General features: G+C 37.9%; 1 protein-coding gene across 1 annotated transcript in view; it reads right to left on the bottom strand.

The window, feature by feature from the left end:
• Nucleotides 1-13,185, bottom strand: part of COL19A1 (collagen type XIX alpha 1 chain) — a 186,104-nt gene extending 172,919 nt beyond the window's left edge. Inside the window, exons 1-3 of the mRNA XM_065632140.1 lie at nt 13,092-13,185; nt 5,155-5,229; nt 4,557-4,656 (exon numbers count right to left, since the gene is read on the bottom strand). Coding sequence (XP_065488212.1) covers nt 4,557-4,656; nt 5,155-5,229; nt 13,092-13,185 — 269 coding nt within the window. The remainder of the gene's footprint in view (nt 1-4,556; nt 4,657-5,154; nt 5,230-13,091) is intronic.
• Between the last annotated feature and the right edge of the window lie 13,175 nt (nt 13,186-26,360).

Raw genomic sequence — 26,360 nt, 5'->3', positions numbered from 1 at the left:
TTGCAAAGCCACCCAGCGATAGGTGCCTTTGGGGAGAAAAGTGCTAGCTATGAAAAGGCTTTTAATGGTGAACACAGAAACTGCCTTGCTTGATGCCAGCTGTGCTCTAGGAAATGTAATTCCCTATGCACTTTTTGCAATTAAAAAGTTTAACATGAAAAACAACCAACCGACCCGACATAAATAGTCTTTCACAAGTGATTTCTGTTCTCAGCAGAAATAATTCTCCAGCCTGGAATATACTGGCAGAAATGGGAACAGTATTGCTGCATCCAGGAACTAGACACCACAAGGAGGTGAAACACTTCATCTGAAATTTGGCCCAAGCCACAGCTCTTCTGGCAGCAGCAAGTGACAACATCACTGGTGGGGCTTGGTAGTCCAAATACAGTCAAAATCCAAGCTCTTTTGTAGTACCTCACACCGAAAGGGGAAGAATTCCTAAAAAAGCCGTGAGAGTAATCCCAACTGCTGTAACTCTGAGATCATTTAACTGCCAGCTACGATAATCTCCTCCGTAAATTAATATGATTTGTCAAGCCAAACAAACTACAAAATAAGAAAGCCATGACTGTGCCATTAAGATTTGCTAATCATAAACATCCATCTCAAAAACATTCTGAAACACAGCCGAAATAAACTTACTATTTCCTTTATTGGTGCTTTCAGAGGAGAAAAAAAGTGGCTCACCAGCAACCCAGAGAAGTGAGAATGAGGAACAACTGACATCCGATGGATCTTTAGAGAAGGACAGTGAAATTATTTCATCATAGAGCTATTTACTCTAAGGCAACTGAAGAAAAAAGCTCAGACTAAAAGGCCCCATGTCCAGAAGTACTGAATACCACTGGCAGACCTGGGGGAGTTGCTATCAGCACAGAGCCCTGGGCTGCCCTTGCCAGCGAGCTCTGCGCCAAACTGCAACACGCAGCACAGGCAGATGTGTTAAACTCTAGAGAACAAAACATGACTCCATAATGTATTTATTTAAATAAAATTAAAACACTACACAGTTACTATTATTATGACTGCATAGTTAGATATTCCCCATAACAGTATTTTACTGTGACTTTCTTTAGGATTCAAAGGCTCAGTTATACTACTTTACTCAGGAATAACTTCTATTAATGTCGGTGTAAGCATTGCAGTTAGTAACTCACAGTATTTTCATTTTTTAAAAAATCACTCTTTAATCCTGAAAATATTACTAGAATTAAATTAATATTTAATAGTCATTTACATGGAGCATAAGAAAAGATAACCATCTTTTGTCACAAGACAAAATATGCACAAAACTCCCTCACAAAAAGAGATAAAGATATATAACTAAAATCCAACACAAATAGATATAATCAATTTCCCAAGCTGACACTGCATTGTAAATTATTTACAACATATAAATAGGTGCAACACTACTCCATGTCCATTGAAAAAACCAAAATGGCATCACACAAGAAAAATGGCACAGCATAGCTTTCTACTACCCACACTACGACTGAATGAATGAAATGCAAGAGGAGATGTGCCAAGTTACTTGATACTTGCTAGTCAGCTTAATCAGATACTCTCAGTTTCCTGCAGGATGGATAACAAACACTGTTCTGCTGCTTACTGCACACCACGTCTACTAACATATTTTCTGAGGCAGAATGATCCTAAAAATCTCATACATCTAGTAACACAAGGGGTCTAGAACCACACAATCTGACATAACCTAAGAGAAGAAGATTTAAATAAAAATAACGTATTACAAAATATCATGCATGGATAGCTGAGATAAAGTAAATTCTAAGGTATGATGACAGATACCTGAGTTCCTGACTATCCTTCACTCTAACACTACCATGTCAAAATCTGACTTTGTGCTCCTGATTGCCCTCTGCCCTTATTTTTAAAAACCAACTCAGAAGTTCAGAAGACTATAAAAAATACTTTAAACAAATAATTTAAAAAAATCTTGTCAGAAGTGTTATCTCAACAACAGAAAGCTATTAAATGTTCAACATATTGACTAAAAAAGTAAATTATATTATATTCTTAATTATGACATGCATTTCTCTCTGAAGAAAGGTTAAAAAAGCATGAGGAAAGCTATTGCCGTGAAGAACTAGGAGTTAACAGAAATTCTACAATGCTCGAATGTTATTGAAAATACCCTTCTTTTGTTCAGGGAGATGTATGTAAGAGGTTCCATTTACTCTCACAGCAAGCTGACAGAAAAGCTTACCTTGTTAACATCAATAATGCAATATTAATTTTCAGCCTAACTTTATTCATATATTAGCACTGTTACCCATTTTATTAACAATCATCTCAGTTGCTTCATCCAGCTAAAGTTTTCATCCATTGGATATGCATACTTTTAGAGGAATCTGGAAAGATTTTCTCTTTATTTTTTATTTAATGAGGACACATAGAAGAAAACAACAGGGAGGGAGAGGAATGTGAGAAGCAAGAGACCATTAAAGCCAAATCACCTGTCTTTCAGGTTTACCCTTTACTGAAATTCTTTATCCCTTGCCCAAGTTAGCCTGAAAATGAAGAAAAACTAGCCTTTTTTGTCTCGGAGTCATCCTCTCTCCAAAAAGCCGAACACATAAAATATAGAAAAAATCTGTTCGATTTCTCTCCCACCTCATAAAGTTAAAAAACAACAAAAAAAAGGAAAATAATCTGTCTTTCTAGAGTATTTTCCTTGCACCCATTAAGAGTTAAGGTTTTGCTAAGCCACAGCTATCAGCCATGACATGAATTCCTTATTTTCTCTGCCTTCACTAATAAGCCGTTTTAGAAAAAATAAGGCATATACATTAGTATTCAGGCCTACTAAAAGCTAAGAAAAAAGGCTGACATTTTTCAACCTCGAAATCACCTGTCAGACTCTTCCAAAAATATCAAATTCTCAGAAATCAATCCTTACCAATCGTGATTTTTCCCTCAAAGTAATAGGAATTTTAAATAATTCACCCTTTTCCAATTTTTAGCTTCTCTCACTCCATTTTTGCCATGGATTTTCTTACAGTTTCAGAATAAAACAAGTCAGCTTGCAACATGCGTTCTATTGTACACAAAGCAATACTTAGCTTTTTAATTCCTAAAGGAAAATTGCCCCACATTTTTTGATATTGCCTTGATTTTCTACTCTTCTGTAGTCTCACATTTTCCTCAAATCCCCCTCCATTGAATAAACTGTAAAAATAATAGCAGAATTTTTTAAAAGTTTTCTTACTGATAAGCTTTCAAAATATTTTTAGTACAGACATGTATGGGTGGTACCTAATTTTACCTGTTCCTGTTCTAAAGACAGTCTTCATAATACTGGGAAGGCTCTAATACAACTAGAGTGCTCGCTGTGTTAAGTAATTTTATTTAGTAATTTTTCCTTCAATAGCAAATGTTCAAGATGTTTAAAAAAAAAAAAAGACAGATATTACCTTGTTTAACTTTGCAGAATTACACAAGCATAAAAAATTAGCACTTACACGATCTAATATCTCAGAAAAAACTTAGAATCTGTCTAGAACTCTAGAATATTTAGCCCCTATTTCTTTAATTGTTCTCCTGTCCCAAAGATCACTTTGTTTGGTGTCTGGGTGCCTCCGATTCCTCTCTTCTCCCTCTCCCCTGGCCTCACACCTCCCCCAGCCCCTCTCGGCCCTGCCCAGCATCCACCCAAAGGGGAATTCCGAGGGCCGGGTGTACTTTTTCCCAGGCAAGCTGGAGCCAAACCTCTTGCAACAGAGAATGTCCAACCTGAAGACACGGGAAGACAGTTGCTTCCCTCGTCACCAGAGGAACACGCTGTACAGAAACCACAGTCCCATGACCTGGAGCACATCTCGACCAAGAAGCTCTGAGATGATCCTCTCTCCACTGAGCACAGGGAACTTGAAACTACATTCCTAACTGCTTCTTGCCATTTCCTTATCCCCGTGCAAACTTAAATCCATCCAATCCCATTGTGCCTTATTCTCCTTCACCTTCCTTTTGATTTTTCAGGCAGTCTCTGCTTTTCATCCCACCTGTGTGGGAATAGGATGCTGACTAGTTTCGCCTCTACACTGAGTATCCACCATTCTGTTGCTGCTCAAAGGCAGGATGCCAATTCCATAAAAAAATAAAAAATCATGAAAATACAGCGTTTAAGGAAATAGTGACTCCTTCTCTCCTATTAATCCTGTCAGCAGCAATGTGAGAGAGGACAGCCAATTTCACTGAGAGATTAGTATAACACTTCTTGTCATACCATGAAATGTCTTTGTTTCCTTTGTTTTATAAATATTTATGTATAAACAGTAGAGTTTTCAATATCAGCATCACAATTTGAGAAAGAGAGATTCACAATTAACTTTGTACTTAGATACTTCCAGATTCCAGAAGAAAAGCAAAATGCTTCCTGAAGAAAAAACTGTTACAGATGAAAATGCCTGAAAACAAACATACTTGTCTTTCTGCGGCATCCTTTGGATACACTGCTCAGTGTTTCAGTTCATTAGCAGCATTTAGTCTGAGCTCCGTCTTGTAAAGACTTATAATGAATGTAGTATTCCACTTACTTTGTGTCTCTGACGAGAGGTGCGCTTCCCAGTTTAAAACAGATTTTTTCCCCTCCACAAGATGTTTGCCTCAAAGAAAAGCTTTCTGCCAGATCAAATCCTGTGAAATAGAATACAATTATTTAGTTTCTTTAATGGAATTTAAAAAATGGAGGTAAATGCTGACATTTAGCATGCTTGGTCACTTTCTAGAGTACAGACTGACAAGCTATTTTGAAAACCAGTGCCTGAAGTCAGAGAAATTTCCAATATTCCTTTTATTGACAGAGAAATTATCAGTGCAAAATTCACTCAGTAGATGACTTTGCAGCCTGAGAAATGCATTAGTTATTCCCCTTTATCCTCTGAACTGATAAGAATGCAGGATGTTTGGGAAAAACAATGGAAATGAGTGTGGCTGCAGAATCTGAACCGATACTTTCCAAGAACACCACATTCTGATTTTAACCGCACTTTCCTAAAAACAACAGCTGCTTTCGGAGCATGGGGGTGGCATTCTGTACTGTCCTTTCAGGTTTAAGGCCAGCTTTAGTCCGACTACGATTACATCCACTATTAACCAATTAATTTAGATACCTGTATTAATGTAGTCATTTACCTGAAACACCAAGACTGTCTCTGCTGATTTGTTTGAGATGACGGACAACTGTTTTCATTAAAGGACACATGGCACCTTCAAGAGAATACAGTTTCATATCTATCATAAAATTCTATCAAACAAAAATGAATCAGAACAAACTATCATGACAGCGATAGTAATATTAACAGGAATGTTTCTTTTTGTTTCTTTAGGATAAGAAAAACAGCAATATACCAAATTACAAAATTTAAATAAGAGCAATATTTCAGATTTCACACTAAACTTCTTATAATATAAGCAGATACAAATCTTATCACATTTTAATTCAGATGTTTATGATTAAAGCTCACATGAACAATATAACCAGAAGAAATACACTAAATTCTTACAAAGCTCTTTCCATCTACAATACTATAAAAAGCATAACATCTGCTCTAAGTTTTTTGTATTTCCAGCTATATTACTATAAAAATCTCTTATTCCCCCATTAACAAACATGAAACAATAAAGCATAAATGCTTGATTACCATCACAATAGTCTATTGTTACTTCAGTTAACAGCAATTTCAAAATGTGGATTAACAAGGATATAATCATATCATATAATAAACAATGTAAGCAATGTTTATATTTTGAAAAACTGGTTGAATTAAGCAGCTTTACAGGGGATTAAGTCTGAATCAAAGTAGGTAAACAAGCAAAATGTTCTAAAATCTGGAACGTGGTAAATTCTAAGGTTAAATCTAACTGAACACGTAGATCGAACAATGTATTATTAATATGCAGTATCTTTTTTGAATAATAAAGACCTTTCTTCTTCGTATATATATATACACACACACAGAGGAATACACACTTTTAAGAAGAAAATACAGAGAAATGTCACTTATGTGCATGGGTCAGAAATAGATCTCACTCTTTAAACTTTGCAAATAGCCGTGCTAAGCCCTAATAAAACTCTCAAACGGAAGATGACGAGCAGGATTTGGCCGATGCACTTATCGAGCACAGAGCTCCATGTTGAGCTGACACAACTAAAAAGATGGCCAAAGTACATCTGAAGCCGCTGAACAGTGAAGCTTGAGGGGTTTTCTGAAGTGTCAGTTCAATGAAAAAATGTAAGAAGGCATGTCCTACCACTAACCTGGAAATCATCTATATTTAAAGATTTTCAAGAGCATTGAGAGGGCAAGTTGGCATTCAAAATAGCTATATTTGTAATCTTAAAACATGTGAAATTTGGCATTCATTCTGTGGTAATGTAGAAAGCATATTATCTTTCAAAAGTCTTCAACTCTATTAAATGTGTTACAGTATTTGATCTAGATTAAGAATGACTAATTGGAAACAACCAGTAAAAGTGAAACTAAATTATATAATACAGATATAAAGATGTCTCCTTACAACATGGTTAATGAAAACTATGTCAACTGTGTAAAGAACAGACCAGATAGAAGACATTTTTTGGTAAGATTCATCAAGTTCCACGTCCTTTACATCTCAATTGCAGTATACAATTACAAGCAACATCAATTGTAAATTGATTTATTTCTAAGGCGCTAAACCAATGTTTTCTTTGTTTCCTTCATATATATACATAACTATGGGTATATACATACATTTACCTACGCAGGTAGATAGCCATAAAGTTTCATGACAAATGAGATTAAACATATGCATTAGAAACAGCAGCAATTCCCACTGCATATTCCCTTTCCCCAGAAAAGATAAACAACTATAAAGAACATTCATGTTGAAATCTCTGAAACCGAAATGTGATATTTTGTCATTTTTGTTTTGCAGAGTTTTAGGTAGTGTGAAAAGTGTTCACTGGAATTAAATACTAACATAGCAATTTCAATACACCATATGATAGACACACACACACTACAGGACAGAAACAGGCTCACCCTGGATACCCTTTAATCTACAAATCTCAGTCTTCAATCAGTTACACAGATTATTAGACTATAGACTTTCATCTGTAGCCACTCCAGAACAATGAATGTGGTTATGGTAGATTTACACAGGTAAAATTACAAAAAATATATTGGGGTAACAGAAGCCTGTTCTGGCTGAAGCCACAATAGCATGTCACACATAGACTGACTAATGTTTTCCATAAATCTATGTGTTTTCTAATCAAGGTTATATATATATATATATATATATATATATATATATATGCACACTGTGGGGCAGATTACCTTTTGTTTAGATTACTTTACAGTACTTATAATAAGAGTAGCCAGATACGACTTACTGCTGATTCTAGCTTGAACAGCTGTGGTAAGCTCTAGAAAACCTGGAGCACAACTGGTTGCTTGTGTTTTTTTAGCATTAACTTACATGAGGGCTCAGTGGTGAAAGACTAGAGAGCTTTAGCTTATTTCCTTCAGCCACTTACTTCTAAGTCCAAATAAAGACTCGAGCCTTAATTTCTATGTTATCCAGATGATAGCAACGATTCCTCACATGCCATAGACTGGACTGTGGACCTATTTTTATCAGTGGCACAACAGTCACAGCACAGACATGCCATGTAAGTGTTACTTATTTCATTGTATACCATATCCCCAAAAGAACTGAAAGGGTTACTGTGAATCTTGTATCTCATGCTGCTGATGCACTCCTTTAGCCCAATGTTATTCTTTTTAACAGAGAGCTAAGGTAAAACTCTAAAACATTAAAACTAAAACCTCTCCATACCAAGACTGACAACTTTCATTGCTAATGCCTGATGAAAATTCTTTCTACAGTTACAGTTCATACAGTCAAAAAGTTAGCCTTTTCCAAGACTTTTTTTAATACGGCTGGCAGATCTTTAAATTTCCTTTGGCCTGAGACAAAACAGAGAGTTTATGCATTCAGCCTGTGGGTTGTTGAATTTGAAGATCTTTATGAAGATATTGAGGAAAGAAAAAGAGCAAGACAAACTCTTAATGCTAATCCAAGCATGGAAACCATGCACCTACCCGCCCTGTTAGAATACACAACTATAAAAATAATAAAGTAGTAAAAAGAACAAGCTTATATTTATAGACTAGATTGCTCTGCACATGATTGAAGTCCACAATTCATATTAAAATAGTGATGTCAAAGCTAAAGTTAACACACCTGTCAATTAATGAGATCACCTATCCATAGAACAACTTACAGACCTTAATATTTAGAAATCAATGAGTTCTACATAGGAGCTTATTATTATAAAACATGTATTTATGCAAATCAATAAGGTATATCACAGATCACTGATCTTCTGTCTCTCCAATGAGATGCTAGTAAGGCATTTTTTTCTTTTCTAATAGCATTACGCAAAAGCATGAAGGCAATGGCGTTGCATCTAGACTTATCTGCTGCAACATGCAGTGGCATGTTCTGAATTCCTGGAATGACCAGGGCACCTGTTGGAGCACACTGCAGCTTCCATCTAGCCCTTGTGCCTGGTTTTCCTTTCCGTGCAAAGGAGGACAGAGGAGACTCCATCGCATGCTTCAGTCTCACTCTTACAGAATTCTCTCGTGTGCACTTCCTGACAGGGAACTGTAGCTCCCAATAAGCACTTGTGGATCCTCCAGATCAAGTGTAACCTGCAATGGCTAGATTCACATTACAAGTACTTATCTTCTGCTTTATAATTAAACTTTCTGTTCAGGTGAAGTTTTCAGCTGCCATCTAACAACACCGACGTGCACATCGCAAGGAGACTGAAGTTTCCATCAGTAAGCACGACTGGCCAAATGAATGTGGCCGAACAGCAAAGCCCCACCTAACATATACACACTTCCTATGTAGGACTCAAGCTTCAGGCAGAAACCAATATTAACTAGGATTTGTTTCACGCTCTTACTGGATCAGGCTTCATAAACATATAGGCATAGGGAACCTCTTCAGAGTGTGCGAGATACCCACAAATGTCAGCACTAGCATCCAACGAGTCCACCTCAAAAGTATTTGTACTGAAGGGAAGCAGACTCAGCTGGCCTGCTTTCAGACAGGGTCAAGAATAGAGATTTCCTACATACCTGTAGCTTCATGTATGGAGGTACCAGAAAATCAGATGTGATTTTTTTTTTTTCTTTCCTTTTTTACTCTGTTAGCCACGTTGTATTACATTACAGTACACGTATTAATTAATACAAAGGTGGGAAGAGAAATGAAAGAGACTGAATCTACAATTTTGTTGATACAGGAAAGAAGTCAACTCCAAGTCTGCTGACTATTTAGGTGGTTACATAAATAACGTTAACAGCTCAGCTTTGGTGGGTGGGAATAAGAAACCCGTACCAATTAAGTTCAAGTATTAGGAAGTTCATGTTAGACCCTGGAGAACTGGGTTCTCCCATAAGGAAGAGTAGGTAGTGAAAAACAGGACCTCATATCCCAGGTGAATATGTTTTTTTCCTCTTTTTACCATCCCATGAAAAAAAAAAAAAAAAAAGGCTGACCAAGTTCACAGGCTTCACACAGTGAGAATGTGTGTAACTGAGATTGTTCCCCCTTTATGGTCTGAGGGTCTCTGTTATCTTACATACTACTTACTCACTAGCTGAAGTGGCCTTCTACACTGTGCAGGCTTTCATGAACCACATCCTTATAGATACCTAAAGCTCCTTCTTCACTGCCCAAGACTTAGTATTTAACTACAAGTCAAGGAATCCAAGGGTGGCAAGGTTGTTTAAACACTGCAATGCTAACAATAGTTTGTGGTTTCAACCTTAAATATTCAGAATTAAATATTAAGAATATGAACACATTGTATATGAGAGTTACTATAGAGTCATTATCTTGATTTTTATAAGTATCTAGCTGTATTAAAACATGAAAATCAAAAAGCTGAACTGATTTGTGCACTTGAAACAACTCACTGTACTTGGGTTAAAGTGCCTATCTAAAATCACAATCTAGAGCAATTATTTTTCACAACACGTTCCATGTCAAAAGGCAATGGAAATTCACCATGCCCAATAGTCCCAGGATGTTGTTTATAGTACATTTTTCATGGGTTAGCAAGTGACACTGAAAAACAGTAATTGTACAAGAAAGCTGAAAAAGCAGCAGTGATCTGGGAATGAGACAAAATATTAATATTCTTAATATGAAGAATTCAGGAATGATCAAATTAGAAAACGTCATGTGTCACTACAGAAAGAGTTCGCGTCCAAGCTCCAAAATCAAATGTCCACAATAATAAAACAATGTAAGTTGACAACACGAAGAAAATATTCTCAAAGTCAGATCAAAAACATGATTGCAGAGAACTCCTGAACTCTCTCCTTCAGATTTGCTACATTCTGTCACTAGAAGTGAGTGCTTCCTTCTGATGTATGATTAGCACATCAAAACTTCTGGACGAGTGACAACTGAAAGAAATCCTTGATGTGAACCTAATGGTTACTGGCACACGTTCAGAGCCTGAGGAGGATTGTTCCGAGAAGACCCAGCGTACTCTGTCACTCTCTGACATTTTTTTCCCATACTGGTATTTATTTTTTACTATATTGACCCAATGAATAAGTCCCAAAGTATATTCAGAATGCCAGCTCAGAAAGCTGTGCCCTACATAGGCACAGAAGTTAATCCTTTTTCTTGCACAAGAGATTTCCTTCCTTTAACACACCTTTTCCCTCTGCCTCCCTTCAAATTAACTTTAATTTACATTTCTCCCTGCATTTGAAGGCCATTCCTTTAGACTCCATTAGATCAGGTGAGAAATTTCAGGATGTAAACGCAATAATCCAAGATCCTATCTAAATGAGCTTTGCTGGAAAAGCTTTCATATTAGCACAGTGAGAAATAAGTGCTATGCATATGTTGTTGGAGGAAGAAAACCAAAAGGATTGCCTAGGCAGATCCTGAAGGACAGATGCTGATCCAAACAGAAATGGTACATGGGAGAGAACAAAGGCCCAAGAGAGACAGTTAATGAAAGAGAAAAATAATAGTAATAATTATATATATATGTAAAAGAGGTTAGATGTTTCTCTCTTGAAGTGAGCATATTTCCAATTCATAACACATCCATTTGCATAGAAATTATCAAACTAGAATGACACAACTTTTCAACACCAAGTACTTGGTTCAGCTGAATGGGGCAGATTAACACAAGTCTTGCAGACACACTCGTACCACTTAATGCTGCACTGTCACAGGGTCCGTTCCTTCTCAGCTCCTGCCTTCTGGACTATGACTTGTATTTCTTTTTTGGATGATAACCATCCCTTCAGTCTCCAGAAGAGTCTCTTTCCTGTTATCAACTTGAGGTTTCACTCTGAGCCTATTCCCTGCTGTTGGCAGAGCTGCTCAAGCTGGCAGCTCTCTACTTGTTATTCCTCACCATCTGTCTGAATCACCTAAAACTGCAGAAGCCTCTCTCAACTGCACACCGTCAGTTATTCCTGGGAGAGGTTTAGAGTCTCCTCTTCTTCCCAGCACTTCAGTTTGACCACTATTTGATCCATTTGTGGCAATCAGTTCAAGAAAAACTGGCTGCCTAGCCACAAACTCGTAACATAATGTACAGTTCTGATATACTGAGCGTCTATGAAACAGTGTATCTGTCACATTCTTCTATGACTGATCTACCTTTTACTAAGACATCATTTTATTAGGAAAAAAAAAATAAAAGAGACTTTCTGGCATTTTGTTTTAAAATTTTTCAAGTTTACATATATTCATTTATATTATTAGGGAACCTTCTGCACTCATACCCTTTAAGCACTTTTAAAACTGCCCATCTACAGTTCACCAGCCAGCATTAACAGAGAAGACAACATATTTTGCTTCTTTCAGACAGCTGAAGAGAATGATTGCACAGCTATGATGCAGGCTCACTCTTGCACAGGGGTTAAGAATAATTCATGAGTAGAGCAATTAGCCTTGCTGCCCTAAAAATATAAGGCAAAAAAGTCTGACTTAAATTCAGACTCTTCACAAAGCATTATTCTTAACTTAGAGCCCACACATTATGCTTGGTATTTATTAAATATTACTATTTATTGTTTCCAGAAGTAGTAAAAGTATTATTATCCTCGTCATTGACTTTTTAAATTTCTTGGGCATGAGTTTTAAATGAGTTATGGAGATCCAAAGTTGTATATATATAAATTCTATTATCTTTCATGAGGTTTCTGGAAAAACAGCATTACTAAAAATAAGTTTAATTTTCTAAAAAAAATTAATGAAAAATGAGTCTTTATTTATATCTAAATAGCAACCAACAAGCATGTTCTTCTTGCTAATAATTGTAGGAAAATTCTAGAAAGTTGAAGTATGTGCTGAGGCTGAGCAATTCTGGAAAACTGACACTTCCATATTCTACACGCACATGTGACGTGCCTTTAAGACAGAATTTATCACACTCTGGAGTCTCAATGTAGAGTTTAAGTGAGAGAGCTTGATAACATGTGACAGTAAGAGAGAGAAGAAAACAGAGAAGTACAAGAAAATTTGCAGAAGATGGGTAACAGCTTTTACTTTTAACAATATTACTATATTCCTTTCCCTTGTCTTTTTGGGCTTTGTCTATCTTTATATCTGCGCAATGTATGACCTGGTCTGGGGATTAAGTTTAGGTGAGGTTAACATGAGCATTAGGTTGTTTAGGTCAATGTGATCACTGGTCTGCTCTAATAAAGCCACATGATTTTGCTCACAAAAGTTTTGGAAGCTCTGATTTAGAATCTTGTCTTGTACGGTAAATTCAAAAAGTACAACCCAAAACTCATAGGAACTACAACTGCTTCCAAACATGAATCTTCAAAGCACAGGAAACAGAAAGGCTGTTTTGGAACTGCTGCAAACTTAAGACTTAAAAAAAAAAAAAATCAAAAAATCTTGAATAATTTTAGTTGTTCATACTGCTTATTTTCAATGTACTGTCATTATTTGTTCAAATTTGTTCAGTACTGAGGTTTATGCCTTTGGTTCGTGACGGGCAAGAAAAATGGACATACCTGTCTGGTCACTGACGGCCACAGAAGTAGAAACAGGAAGGAGGAGGAAGACTGCCATACAAAGCCAAACTATGCAGGATCCAATGTACTTCATCTCCCCCTGGACACATGTGAACAATCAGCTACAAATCTGAAACAAAAAATAATCATATTCAGAACAATATCTTCTTATTCTTTCCCCCTCACCCAATCAGAAAACTACAGACAAGAATTTCTTAGCTGTAAAGAGGAAGTCGCTAGTCACACACAAGGGGTATAATTTACCTGTTTAAAGGAGCACAGCCAGTGACTGCTGAAGTAGTCTTCAAATCGAACAAGGACAACATACAGTTGTTTAAGGGCAAAGAAACCAAAATATAATATTTCTCTGCTTTGCAAAATAGTCAAGCGTCTAGAGTAGCCTGTACTGAGTTCATAGTTAAAATCTCACAATGCTACCGTCCGGCTTCAATAACATCTCTTTTGTCCTCTAAAGACAGGATCAGCTTTTCTTCTAAGGCGACTGCAATGTGAATTTAATGAAACACAGAAAACAACAAATATTTTACTAATCACATTTTCTGAAAAAAAATCATATACCTAAAATGCAATTTTTATAATTACTTTTACAAGGAACGTTATTCATCACCAGAGCTATTCTGTCAGTCACATGTACTGACAGCAACTACATCATCATTAACTTTTCCAACCTCCCCAACGGCAGCAAAGTGAATAGATGTTCAAATAACATTATCATTTAATTTCCTGCACCTGCTTTACAAGGAGGCATCAGAAATTCACTAGAGCTGCCGCGCCAGAGGTCTCATTTTCTGAAGGGCTCTTGCCAATTAAATCCCTGATGCCGCCACCCCGCCGGGCTCGGGTCCTCCCCGCCGACCGCTCCGGGAGGCTCCGCTCCCTCCACAACCGGCGCACCGGAGCCTCTGGGGCGGGAGCGACCCCAGCCCCGGCAGCTCCCGCTGTAACACGGCGCTACCGGGAGTTTAATTTCTCTTGGCCAGAGTTGGGTTTGCTAGAGGGAGGGTTTAAACCACTGGGCGGGTGAGCAGGCAGCAAGGCGAGCGGGCAGCTCGGTCGGCCGGGCTGGGAGCGGAGCAGCGCCCTCGCCCCGCTCTCCCCGCGGCTTCTCGCTCCCGGCCCCCGGCCCCGGGTTCCTTCCCGCCGCCCCGCTCTTCGGAACCTGCCTGCGGTGCTGGGGAGCGGCTGGCCCCTGGCGAGTCGAGCGAGGGGGCAGGCGCCCTCCGCCGCTTCCTCCGCGGCCCCGGGGCGGAGCGGGGCCGGGAGCCCGCTCGGGCCGGCGGCGCCTGCGAGCGGGGCCGCTCAGCCGCCGCGGGCGAGGGAGCCCTCTGCCGCCGGGCCGCCGCCGAGGGGCTGCGCTGGGGCGGCAGCGGGGCAGCCCCGGCGGCACCTGCAGCGGCCCAACAGGTGAGCGGGGCCGCACGGGGAGGCGCTGCCCGCCCGCCGCGGGGTGCGCTGCGGGACAGGCGCGGCGGGACATGCGCCTCCGGCTCGGCACCCCCGGGGTTCTGCCGAGCGCTGCTGAACCGGGCGGGTTCCCCCCTCCTGGAGAGCGTTTGCTGTGCTGCCCAACCCGCCGCTGCTCACAGGTATGTTGCACCTGAAGGATGTAGGCCACTCGATACACATACCAATTCGAATGTCACACGCCAACAGACAGATTTTTAGATGGAAATATACGCATACAAATAATAAGTACGTTCAACATTGTGGCAATTTGCAACAGTTTAATCAGGTTTGTAAATTACTGCAGATTTAGTAGGACTGTTCTCATACCTATAGTCACCCACAAACATACACAATGCATTTACACAATCATAAGCAGAATCCTATAGCTTAGGCTGATTATACTACATTAGAAGCTCACCGTGTACATTATATAGGACACAGTTAACATTGGCAAAATCAGTAATGAACTTAGCTAGCAATTTCGAAAAACAAAAAGACAAACGCAAAACAGGAATATTGTAGTGTGTGCACATGTGAGATGTTTAGACAACCGACTACACATGATGAGTTGCTTACCTTTAATTTTTGTTTTACTATGTCCCCCAGAAGCACTGAAAGTGCCTGTACAGAGCTGCTGTAGCGCTGAGCAGTTGCTGGAGTGAGTCTCCAAAGAGTGGTAGAGGGGGATGCAGCTCTGTCCTTATTAGTCTCACACAGAGTGACCCTCCCACTCAGTGAGCACAGAATACTCTGCAAGAAAGGACGGACAGCCACCCAGACACAGATTTTACATAATCATCTCGTACAGCACAAGTCCAGTAACAATGTAAGAATTTTTTTTTTTTCCTCTCCCTACCCTCCAAAAAACCCCCCACCATTCCATAAATTAAACTGCCAGAGTATGAATGCATGAATGAAAGAGTATCTGGTTTCTAGTTGTAAAGAACCAATTACGTACATTAGCACACCAGCAGAAACTGGCTTTTATCACTTGAGTGTAAGCATACATCATTAATTTTATATACTTTATAATAAATTTAAAAATCAGCCACCCAAGTAACCGAAAAAGTGCACCTATTTATGGCACTGATGCTGCAAAGCACAGCCAATTACGGACATTTGTTTTGCCTTTTAAAATCTATCATTTACAAACCTGAGCGTTCTTCCACTGTAATATCATCTGTCTGTGATGAAATGGTGAGATTGAGGACTGCCACGGGCTCTCAACTGAATGGGTTAAACTGTACTTTTCTCAGGTTCTCCAAGTGTGTTTGTGGCAGTTTTCTATATTGCATTTTAAAGATGTAAACCAGATAAAAGGATGGATAAAAGTAAAATGACTAGAAATAGATACACAGGAGAGAGAGAGTAGGGCTTTAATTAAACATTTCTCCTATATATACAAGACATATTTTATCTTTTTGTGATAGAATCATTGTGACAGGGGAAAAAAAGTGGTGACTATTACATGAAAATTTATTAGCTTAACATCAATTTATCTCTATTGGTCTTCCAGTCAGAAAATTCATAGGGTTAGCTTTTTGCTTCCCTGTCTCCTCCACAACAGATTTTGAAAATTGTTTCCTCATTTCAACCAAGGTAACTAGCCAGGATAATCAAGAAATCACAGGGAAAGGCATGATTATCTTTCTGGTTTAAATTTCAAAACAGTTGTTGTTCTTCCCAACTTAGAATCACAAGAGAACGATGAAATTGCAGCTTACGTACATGTCTGCCAGGGTGTTTTATTCCACAGCTTTGCGAGAGATTTGTGGTGTAACTTTAGGAAAGTCACACTTCTCGCTTGCTCATTCTGTAAATTATAGAAAGTAAAGCTGCCCTACCTTGCAGGGCGAGGCGTGAGAGCCCAGTCCCACAGCTGACAAATCATCGGAGCACTCACTCGCTTCGCCTTCAGACTGTTCACTTGATAAAGGCTTCAGTGTTGAGTGCCAATTCAGTGTTTCAAGCAGATTTGTGAGATCCTCGGTTGAAAGACCCTTTGTAAAAGCTCTGCTCCTAGTGAAAGGCATTATCATTTTTTATTTGAAAAGAACTGCATTTCTCATTGCTCTTTCAAGCTACAAAATTATTAAAATCTTTTTGTTTTACTTCATTTTACACACCCTAAATATCTGGATTCAGCTGTGTTACGTGAATATACACAGTCTTATTAATCTCAATGAATATAAGTTCTGAATTAGCTGAACATTTTAATTGAATAACACTTTGCACATACAATCTGTTCAACCTTTAAAGAAATATTTCTGTCCCTGGAAGTTTCAGTATTGCTCAAAAGTCCAGATCCAACCCGGGTCTTCATTTCCTTTGAAGCAATAATGAAACATAACCCCTAAACCAAGGATGTTGTGCCACTTACCAAGATATTGACACTCCAAATAGAAAATTAAAAATACCTCATTTGAACCAAGTCAACTTCAACAAACATTGCAGCAAGTAGAAGAATTAGAAACCACTACAGCCTTCCTTGGCTAACATGTACACTTCCTGTACTTGGCCCAGACCTTTAACTAAACAGGATTATGTGAGTTCACATAAATCAAAGGAATTAGAGCGATTTATACTAGTTGAGGACCTCAGCTTTAGGGACTGCCACCATACGTATTTATGGACAACACAGTTCACATTAATGAATACAGTCTTCAATGTCTAGTGACATGAAAATTGGGAACAAGGGAAACTTTACTGTTTACAAACTCCTGCCAGGAGCCAAAAAAACAGCTTCTCTCTCTGCCTCCTGCAAATTAAGAAGCAAAACCACAACTGACAGAACATCTCTGTTATCATAAAGGGCTTCAAAATCCCAACCACCTGCACTCTTGTTCACCAGCAGTTACTGGTGCACTCCAGAGAAAACATGTATCATCTCTTCTTCCTTGTACTGCAGAAGTACTAGAAAAACTGATGACATGAGCTGAAGCACCTGCAGAAAATGGATAATATCTCATGTTATCTTTGCAGCAACAGTTTTCCAGCTATCTCAGAGTCTGGCTAAAACTCTTACTGACACACAGAAGACAGGATGAGACCCAGGTTCAGGCAAGAGCCAAGGCAAATACATCAAGAAGCGGTAAAAAGTTAAGTTTGAAACCATACTTAGCACAGACATGCAGAGCACATTCCATCTCCTGCACCACGGGTGAACCGCTCCACTGAACAGCTTTTACTACAACTACACTTGCAGGCGAGATGCAGGGGAAAAAGGTGAGAGAATCAAGGGGCAAAGGGACAGACTTATTTTTTTCTAGAAAAATTTGCCTCATTGCTGACACTCAGTATCAACCTTTGTTTCTTTTTTTGGCATGGTAAGATATCCAAACCAGCCAAGTAGCGTAATTCACTCATCTGTGTGGTGCTCACAGATTTGTCTCCATCTCGTTAGACCAACAGTTTTAATTTGTGTTGGCTTCTGACAATGCATATGCAGGAATGAAGCTGTAAACTTTGACAAAACTCTTTCAAAGCAGCAGTATTCTGCTTGAAAACATTGTTTTGTAAAGGAAATAAATTTGAAATGCCCCTTACCATGCAATTTCTCACTGAATGTGGAGCTTAGTATTTTGATTTGGTTGTATAAGCCCTTACATGGCATTGCTCCTTCCCAGTTGATCCTTTCTGCACTCTGCAAGATTTGCCAGTCATGACAACTGCATTCCACTGAAGCAATTAAAATATAAATGCTTTTAAATACATTAGACTGAACTATAATGAACTTAGACAAAACACGCTGAATCGCAGCCATGGGGAAGTTAATGGAAATTTTAACATTGATGTAACTGGGGCTAAAGTGTCACTCAAATGAGGGAACTTGGGCAAAAATTACATCAAAAAGGAATTATTTAAATGCATATGCACACACACGAAGCACTCCTAAGTGGACAAGCCAACAGAAAAGGTGGGTGTCGCTTCATTTCTTCTACAGGAGAGGAACAGAGGATAAAACCTCCGCTGCTCCGTCTTTTTCTGAATACTTACGAAGCACTGAGATTTTCAGTAAAGGGGCCAAAATAACTGTCAAAAAGATGCAGAGAGAATACTTGCTGCTATACTGTTGTGGTATTAGTTGTCTTAGCTCAGACATTTTCTCCACATTTGACACTATGTAACATGCCTTAAAATAACCAAATACTAATAAATATAATGAACAGCAACAAAAAAAGTCCATACTTTATCTCCAATTCCAATGCCACTGATAATCCCAATCTCAAAAAAATAATGTGGAGTTGTATTATTTGTAATGTTTAGTGCTATCTGGTCGTAATGTTTCATATTTACAATAATGACATTATAATCCAAAATATATACATTTCAAGATAAATAAATCAACGTATGATATATTGCTTATATTTACCAGTTGCAAACATGTCAATAGCTGTATCTTATGATTTGGAAATTACTCATTACCATTCCAGAAAAATACATTTCAGTGCTTATACTACTCTTTGAAGTGTTAATACAACAATTCAGTTAAGTTAGCCAAACCTGAAATAGTGCTGGTTTTGTGGAACTCAGTAAAACATCAGTCTAGTCCAGACTTAGAGAAACAATGTTAAGATTAATAGTGTCAAAATGTATATGTCCTTAATCTATCAAAAGGCATACTTTACTTTGTCTTCCTATAGATAGATAAACGCACATATATAACCGTACTGCCATACTACAAACAGCTTGCTACATGTTCTATTGTTTTATGAAGCATACAAAGAAACACACAACGAAGAAAAAATTCTGACAATTTTCTTTCTCTTCTTTCTTTCATATGGAATCCATCCTACCTGTAACTCAGGAAATTTGTGCCATTTGGTGGCTTTCGTATTGTGCAAGAAAAAAAGTCCATGGTCAAACAGCTGATTAGGGATGAGAAAACCTGAGAGGTGATTTTCCAAACTAAGTCAAACAACATCATGTGGCTTGTTTTAGACCGAAGTACGCATATGCCTTGAAAAGGCATTACACATGATGAAGGATGAAAGCCAAGTTTTGGGCAGCTGTGCTGGAAATTACAGGTGTTTGCTCAATATTTTTTGTATGAATATGCTACAGTCCTGCACGCAGTCTGAAAACATCTATAAAGCAGTGAAATATGTTAATTTAAAATTTAGATAATGTAAATATTAGAAAAGGAATGTGGAGAACAAAGGAAAGGTATCAGCTAAGTTTAAGATCATACAAATAGGCTGTATAAGCCCTACAGGCTTAAAGGGCAACTTTATTTTAGATCAAAAGGCTGAGTATCCTATGCTTGCTTTTTAAAACTTCAGGAAGACAAAGCATAGATAGCCCAAGAAATGTCAGTTAAAATACCATTTTAAATTGTAACAAATATGTTTAAAAATTTACAAGTCTCAGTATTAGCCAGTGTTTCCTACTGTTGTGTCCTTTCTATCCAGCTAATTTGCCCAAATTTTATTTAAAACCAGAATACTACAATGATCAATAAACCACTTCTAGGTCCAGTTATGAATAGTTTCACATTTTCAGAACGCAACTTCTATAAATTTGCCTATGCAAGACTGACTGATCTATGTGACCATCAGTTTTATCAACATAGTAGCTACAGTTATATTAAAACATCCAGGATTCTGAGCTCATGCAGAGCTATTTACTGTTATGTTATTTTAATGCTCAATTTCAATACTGAAAAGCAACATAAAAATGAAATAATTAAGTGACAAGTATTTTATTCGTATTTATTACTGAATAAAAAAGCACAATAATCGGAAAACTCAAATTAAATGTGTATTTAATCTGCATCTCTGCATCCACATACTTTATTTGCCTTTCATCTAGGAGTAAACATTTGCAGGATTTAACCAGTATTATACTTTTAAGTCAGTAATTTTATAGATTTATGCAAGCTTGATGTCTGCCTAGAGCTACCTAGTCATGATCTTAGATGTAAAAGAACTCTGAATTCAATAGCATCTAAAGACTGTAATTTGGACTGAGACAGAAGTACATGCAAAAAAAAAAAATCTAGCTGTTACACGCCCTCTAAAGCAGCCTGCTTACTTATACACATTGCAAGTCAACATCCTATGCCACCCTGTGTATATATGTATTTTTGGAGCTGAGGAATTAGTGCACCAACAGAAAATGACAGTTGAAAAATCTATCAGACTGTTTGCATGACTGTTTGTATCTTTACGCACTGCAATTTAAATAAATTTTACTGTTTACTAGGAACAGAAAAATCAAACACTAACTCCTGGAAAGGCCAGCATTTAAATAAACAGAGGGTTCTTAAAACAAATGTAGCTGTGTAGTGTATCAAGCATAACATTTACATCAATTGTTTATTTTTGGCACGTCAAATGTGGTTTGGACACGATGGATGAATTTAATTTTGGAGTAAGGCCAAGCAATTCAGCATGAACATGCCATTTTGATGAAGCTTGGAGTAGCCAGGAACTGCTCTGGTTTCTTCACTTTCCTGATAAGTGGAATCCAGATATATCCTGTTGGTTATTTTAACTGAGTACTTAACTTAATCTTGCCAATTAGTCATTGACTAATTGTGCTGAAACCAACTACGTTCTAATAACTTAAAGTGGCATCCTGAAACTGTTTAGTGAGGCTATATTTTCATTTTATTCAAATGCATTTAGGGTTCATGTCTATATCAGCAGATATCTGTAATTATTAGAGCTGTAGTATCTGACATAGACCGATGCATAGTAAAGAAAGTACTTAATCATAACACTTAGAGTAGGAAGATTACCTTAGGCCAAAAATACAAATATTCATGAAGATACAAAATTTAGTGTAATAAATTGTATTCATCCAAATCTTTCAGTATGAACATTTATAGGTTGATGTGCATTCAAACCTATTTGGGAAGAAGTAATTCTGGTTCATGTATCAAAACTACAAGGCCAGATTCTTAAAAAAAAAAAAGTCTAGGAACTCATGAACTATTTTAGGACTGACTTGCTCAGACATTCATCAGCAACATTGAGCTTGTCTCTCCCATTGCAATATTGTTCCATTTCCCAGAACTTAGAATAGAAGTTATTTAAGGATCTGTTCATATGTTACAAATACTCCACTAATCTTTAGGGAACTTTAAAATTTACTTCAACAGAGAATTTGACTCCTGGAGAATAAAATTAGGGAAAAAGGCTGAAACTGAATAAACTAAGCCTGTTGATAGGAGTAAAAAAACCCAACCAACCAACCAACCCCCAAAAACTACAACAAAAAAACCCACAACAACAACAAACCCAAAGCTAGTCTAACCATAGAATGCCTGTAAATAGAGGAATACATAACAGAAAGCAAGAGCTTGCATCAGGCACACATTTGTCCTCACACAGGGTTTATCTTCCCCACGGAAGTATTTCTTGCAGTCAGGACCTAGGTTTGAATGCCAAATTAGACTCGCCTAGTTCCAAAAGGCAAAGCTGGCAAGCCTTCTTCGGAGTCCTCCCTGGTCCTGAGCTTTTCTCCATAAATCAGTGGGACGCCCGAGCGCCTGTGATGGAGCTCGGCAAAGGCCTGGAGGAGCGTTCCCAGCGCACCGAGGAAAAAGCCACCTATATCCAAGCACACTTCTGCAGGTACCCGAGGACAAAGGACTAAAATTACTCATTCGATTTGGTGTCTTTCTGCAGTGTGAAGACCACCACAAAGTTAATCAACCAAAAGCAACTTAAACGTGAGTTTAAATCCAGCTTTAAGCTGTATCAGTTCATTTACACCAAGGGAATCATGCAACTGATGTAGATGTAACCAAACAGCAAGTGTGGGGAAACCTGAATGCAAATCATGTTACATGAGGCACCTCAGTTGTCTAAATTAAGGGTGTAATTACCCTTGGAAAATCCAGATTTGAGATTAACTGTTCTCTGCAGGTGTCTCTCTGCCTTGATTTTAGAGTGGCAGCATTCTTCACTTCAACTGACAGCTTTCTGAACTGAATCTGTGCTTGGTTAAAGGTTTTATAGAATCTGTGGACATCCAACAGAAGTTTAAATAAACTCGTTTAGTAGGACCAGTACCGCTTTTATATACAGATAAGGTAGTCTTTTATAGTTAGAAATACTGGTATTCTTATTATGGCTAAAAATGAACTACAAAAATGACATACACTACTATAACACGTTTCTACAATTATGTAAATTGTTCACAAAGTAAATTGGACTGGCTTAAATCAATGTGATTTTTAATTAAATGATTCAGATTCTATGTACAGAAGACAAATAATCCACAAGCACTGCCTATAGCAGACGATTAAATAAGAATTTTCAGTTACATCTGTGTAAATGCCTTCCATTTACATTCAGAGCACCTGTCCTCAACAGTTTTATTAACATAAACTTACCGTGGCCTACAGTAAAGTTGTGCATATCCTTTTAAAATATAATCCTCAAGTAACACTCTTAGATGATAAAATTTCAGGTAGTATTTTCAGTGGATGACTTCCACTCCTCTTTTTTCAGGAAAGTAAAGAAAAATTTTCAAATGTGTAGAAAAGGCTTCTCTGCTTAAATCCTAGATGGTCTCAGGGAGAACAGCAGTCATAGCTGCTCAGATCCCCACCTTCCTGTAGTTTTCTTCATGGTATAAGTGGGTTCAGAAGTTTTAAACACTTCTCAGTCTATGCCATTGCCATTATGGTGAGTTCAAACACACTGTCCCACCGAACTCTCCAATCCTTTGCCTTGCCTGCACGGTGACAGTTTGTCTCTAGACTGGAGCAAACCAACAAGCTACCAAGGTGTCCTGGTTTTTTAACTTTTCCAACTTTCAAGTCTCTCTCCCTTTTCCTCCTATTATCTTTCCTTAGCAGGGAGGGCAGTGGGTTAACAGAGAGCATCTGCCACGGTTTATTGTTGCCCTGCAGTAAACAGTGCCAACAAGGCAAGGAAACCCAGATCAGGAAAATCGGCAGGAGACAGGAAAGATTCTTTCATCGTTAGTCCACGGGAGGCCATCACTGCTCACCTGTGTGCACTTTGGTCCTCATTTTGTATTAATTGCACACGTTTTGTTGTTGTTGTTGTCGTCCTTATTATTTAAATACTACATAATATCTAATATAGAGCTAAAATCTCTAAAAAATAAAACATCAAATTAATTTAGTGATTTATTACTACTCTTTTAGCTATTTATTGGTATGACAGTAAGGAGCTGAGGCAATAAGATGAAAGAAATAGAATCTAAAATTAAGATACTAGGGTATCCTTTGACATAAAGCAAATAGATTGGGCTGGATTCCTTTTCATCTCTGTTGAAGAATTACAAACTAGTCTTGATGAAATCAGACACACTTAATCTCTTTTGGTGTAGATTACCATGCAAGGCAGTTCTTTTTTTAGGTGTCATAAATTTTAGAGTCCTATAAGTTTTTCTATTTAACTATAAATTGAGATAACACTGAAATATCATTACATGGTTCCACACGTGTAAATGGCCACGGACTTTAAACAAAGACTGTATATCAGGGTGAATAAAGAATTTGATCTTTTCTGATGTAGCAAAGGAGTATCCTTCTGATGCCTGAGATATATAATCAATATATAATCAATATATAATCAAGCCATAATTTCTGCCTCCCCCCTTTTCAGTAGTATTTACCTTATTTTCACTGAAGTTAACATATTTATTAAAATGTCTTCATAGCTTTGAGACAGTTGAGAAGTGCCTTTAACAATGATTTACTGAAAACCTATCAATATTACAAAAAACACCACAACACAGGAAAAAAAAAAACACCACCACAAATCCAAAACTTCACTATTAACACAACAGAAAAACCCTCTGAAAATAGCTTCATCAACTTAATTTCTAGCTAAGTTGCCCTGAAAACAAGAAGTCAGTACAGTTAACTTAAAAACAGAAACGTTTTAAAACATCTTCAATAATCCTTATCTAGAAATGTAATTCTGTCATTCCTTTTCTTACTTTTTCTCCTCAAAGAAACTTTGTCCTACAAGACCAATTCCACTCATGACCTTGCCCTATGCTTTCAGATTTGCTTTCTTAGCACAGGGTCGTTCTTTCCCCTGTTGCCTGTGGGAGGCCACTGTTACGATAACTCACTCCACTCCAGATTCCCACTGCAAAGGATGAGCAGAAGAGAACTAGATAGCATAAGTAAAACGCTTCTGTGCTTCTGCAGATCATGAGAAGTGTTGCTAAGTTATTTGATTTAGAGAGAAATTTTGGCTTCACTGAAGATAGTGTGTGCTTTGCTATAAACTTCAACTGGGCGAGAATGTGACATGGTTTCTATGAGTTCTCTTTAGCTGCTGTGAGCCAGGAGTATCAGAGACTTCAATCAAGCCAGGATTTCACTCTGAACAGAAAATATCACCAACATTTCCTGTCATCCTCAGAGAAAAGACTACTAAGAAATAAAAATAGGAGACTGATAGTGCTTGCCAGAAAGGCTTTTGTGGATCCTAGGTTGTGCTGTATTTAGTGGTAACAATGTAACTTCGACAATAACAAAGATGACAAAACTTTGTGTTTCTCCTCTGGATTATAATAGAGTCTGTAACAGTACACTGCAGTTAATACAGATGTGTTTGTCTTTTTTTTTTTTTTTCAGTATGGTTGTGATCTTCCCTGTGTTTTGCTTTCTCATGCCTTCCCAGCTCTCATTGTACGTAGATTCTTTATTTTCCTCTCCTGCAGTGGTTGCTGGAGTTCCTGATCTGGGATGTCCAGACAGACCACTGGTAATCCAGTCAGCTACCTATAGATTCAATGACACCTTTTTTCAGCTGTAATGGAAAATAGCTAAATTACATGAAAAAGAAAAAAGAAATAAGAGGAAACCCTCGCCTTTTTTTTAGCACATTTTGAGTGAGATTTTGTTACTGTCACTGTGTTTTCAAGGCTGTGACCTCTGCACCTGACTGCATGTCAGCCAAGTTCTTGAAATGGAACTACATGCAGATTATTCTGGAATTTATCAAATGAAAAGACTTCTCATATCTAAAAGTAGACTTTATAGAAGCTTTAACAATCTAACTCATTAAAAAGAAGTAGCTCAACTCTATTAGGTGGAACAGTTTAAATAAAAAGGTTTAAAAACATGTCTACTCATCGTCCACTGTACCTTTGCAGGATGTCTTTCCATCCCATTCTCCTTAAAATCTTGCTGCTTTCAGTTATTTATATTTCAGAGTCTCTCAGAAAGTCTTAACTGTCATCACTGAGACTTGAGCTAGAATCTTTCCTGCAAGAAGCCCTCCTTGACTATAGCTTCATGCTTGCTTTTCTCTCCCTTGTCCAGCCTGATACTGTTGAAGCTTCTCATGAAATGATTGAGGTTGGAAGAGACCTCTGGACATCCTCTGGTCTGACCCCTCTTGCTCAGGCAGGGCCACCTAGAGCCAATTGCCCAGGACCATGTCCAGAGGAGACATTTTCCATCTGGGCACACTAAACTACTTCCAGAGAAGGTTCTGTTCTCCCTCGGGGGTTGGCAGGAGGTCCTGTGTTGGCAGCTTCTTTCTTTCCTGATGTTATAATACCTGTCACAACTATTTTGCCTGATTTCTTTCATAATCTAGGCTGTAAAAGGATATTCAGTAATTTCTGACAAATTCCTAATTTATAGGAGAGCTATCTCCTGTCTAATGTCATCCACAACAGCTCAGGCTTCAAAGGTGATCAGCATAAAACTGCACTTGAACAAAGATGATGGTGAATACAACAATCATAACATAAATGCTCATACACTGGAAAATGTTTTTTTAAAAAAACTATGAAATGTTAGAAAATATCACACATTGAGCATGCTATTTAAAAGTATATAAAAATAAAACT

This window comes from Caloenas nicobarica, chromosome 3 (genome assembly GCF_036013445.1).
Source record: "Caloenas nicobarica isolate bCalNic1 chromosome 3, bCalNic1.hap1, whole genome shotgun sequence".
Taxonomy (NCBI): domain Eukaryota; kingdom Metazoa; phylum Chordata; class Aves; order Columbiformes; family Columbidae; genus Caloenas; species Caloenas nicobarica.
This window is presented reverse-complemented; position numbering and strand designations above follow the sequence as displayed.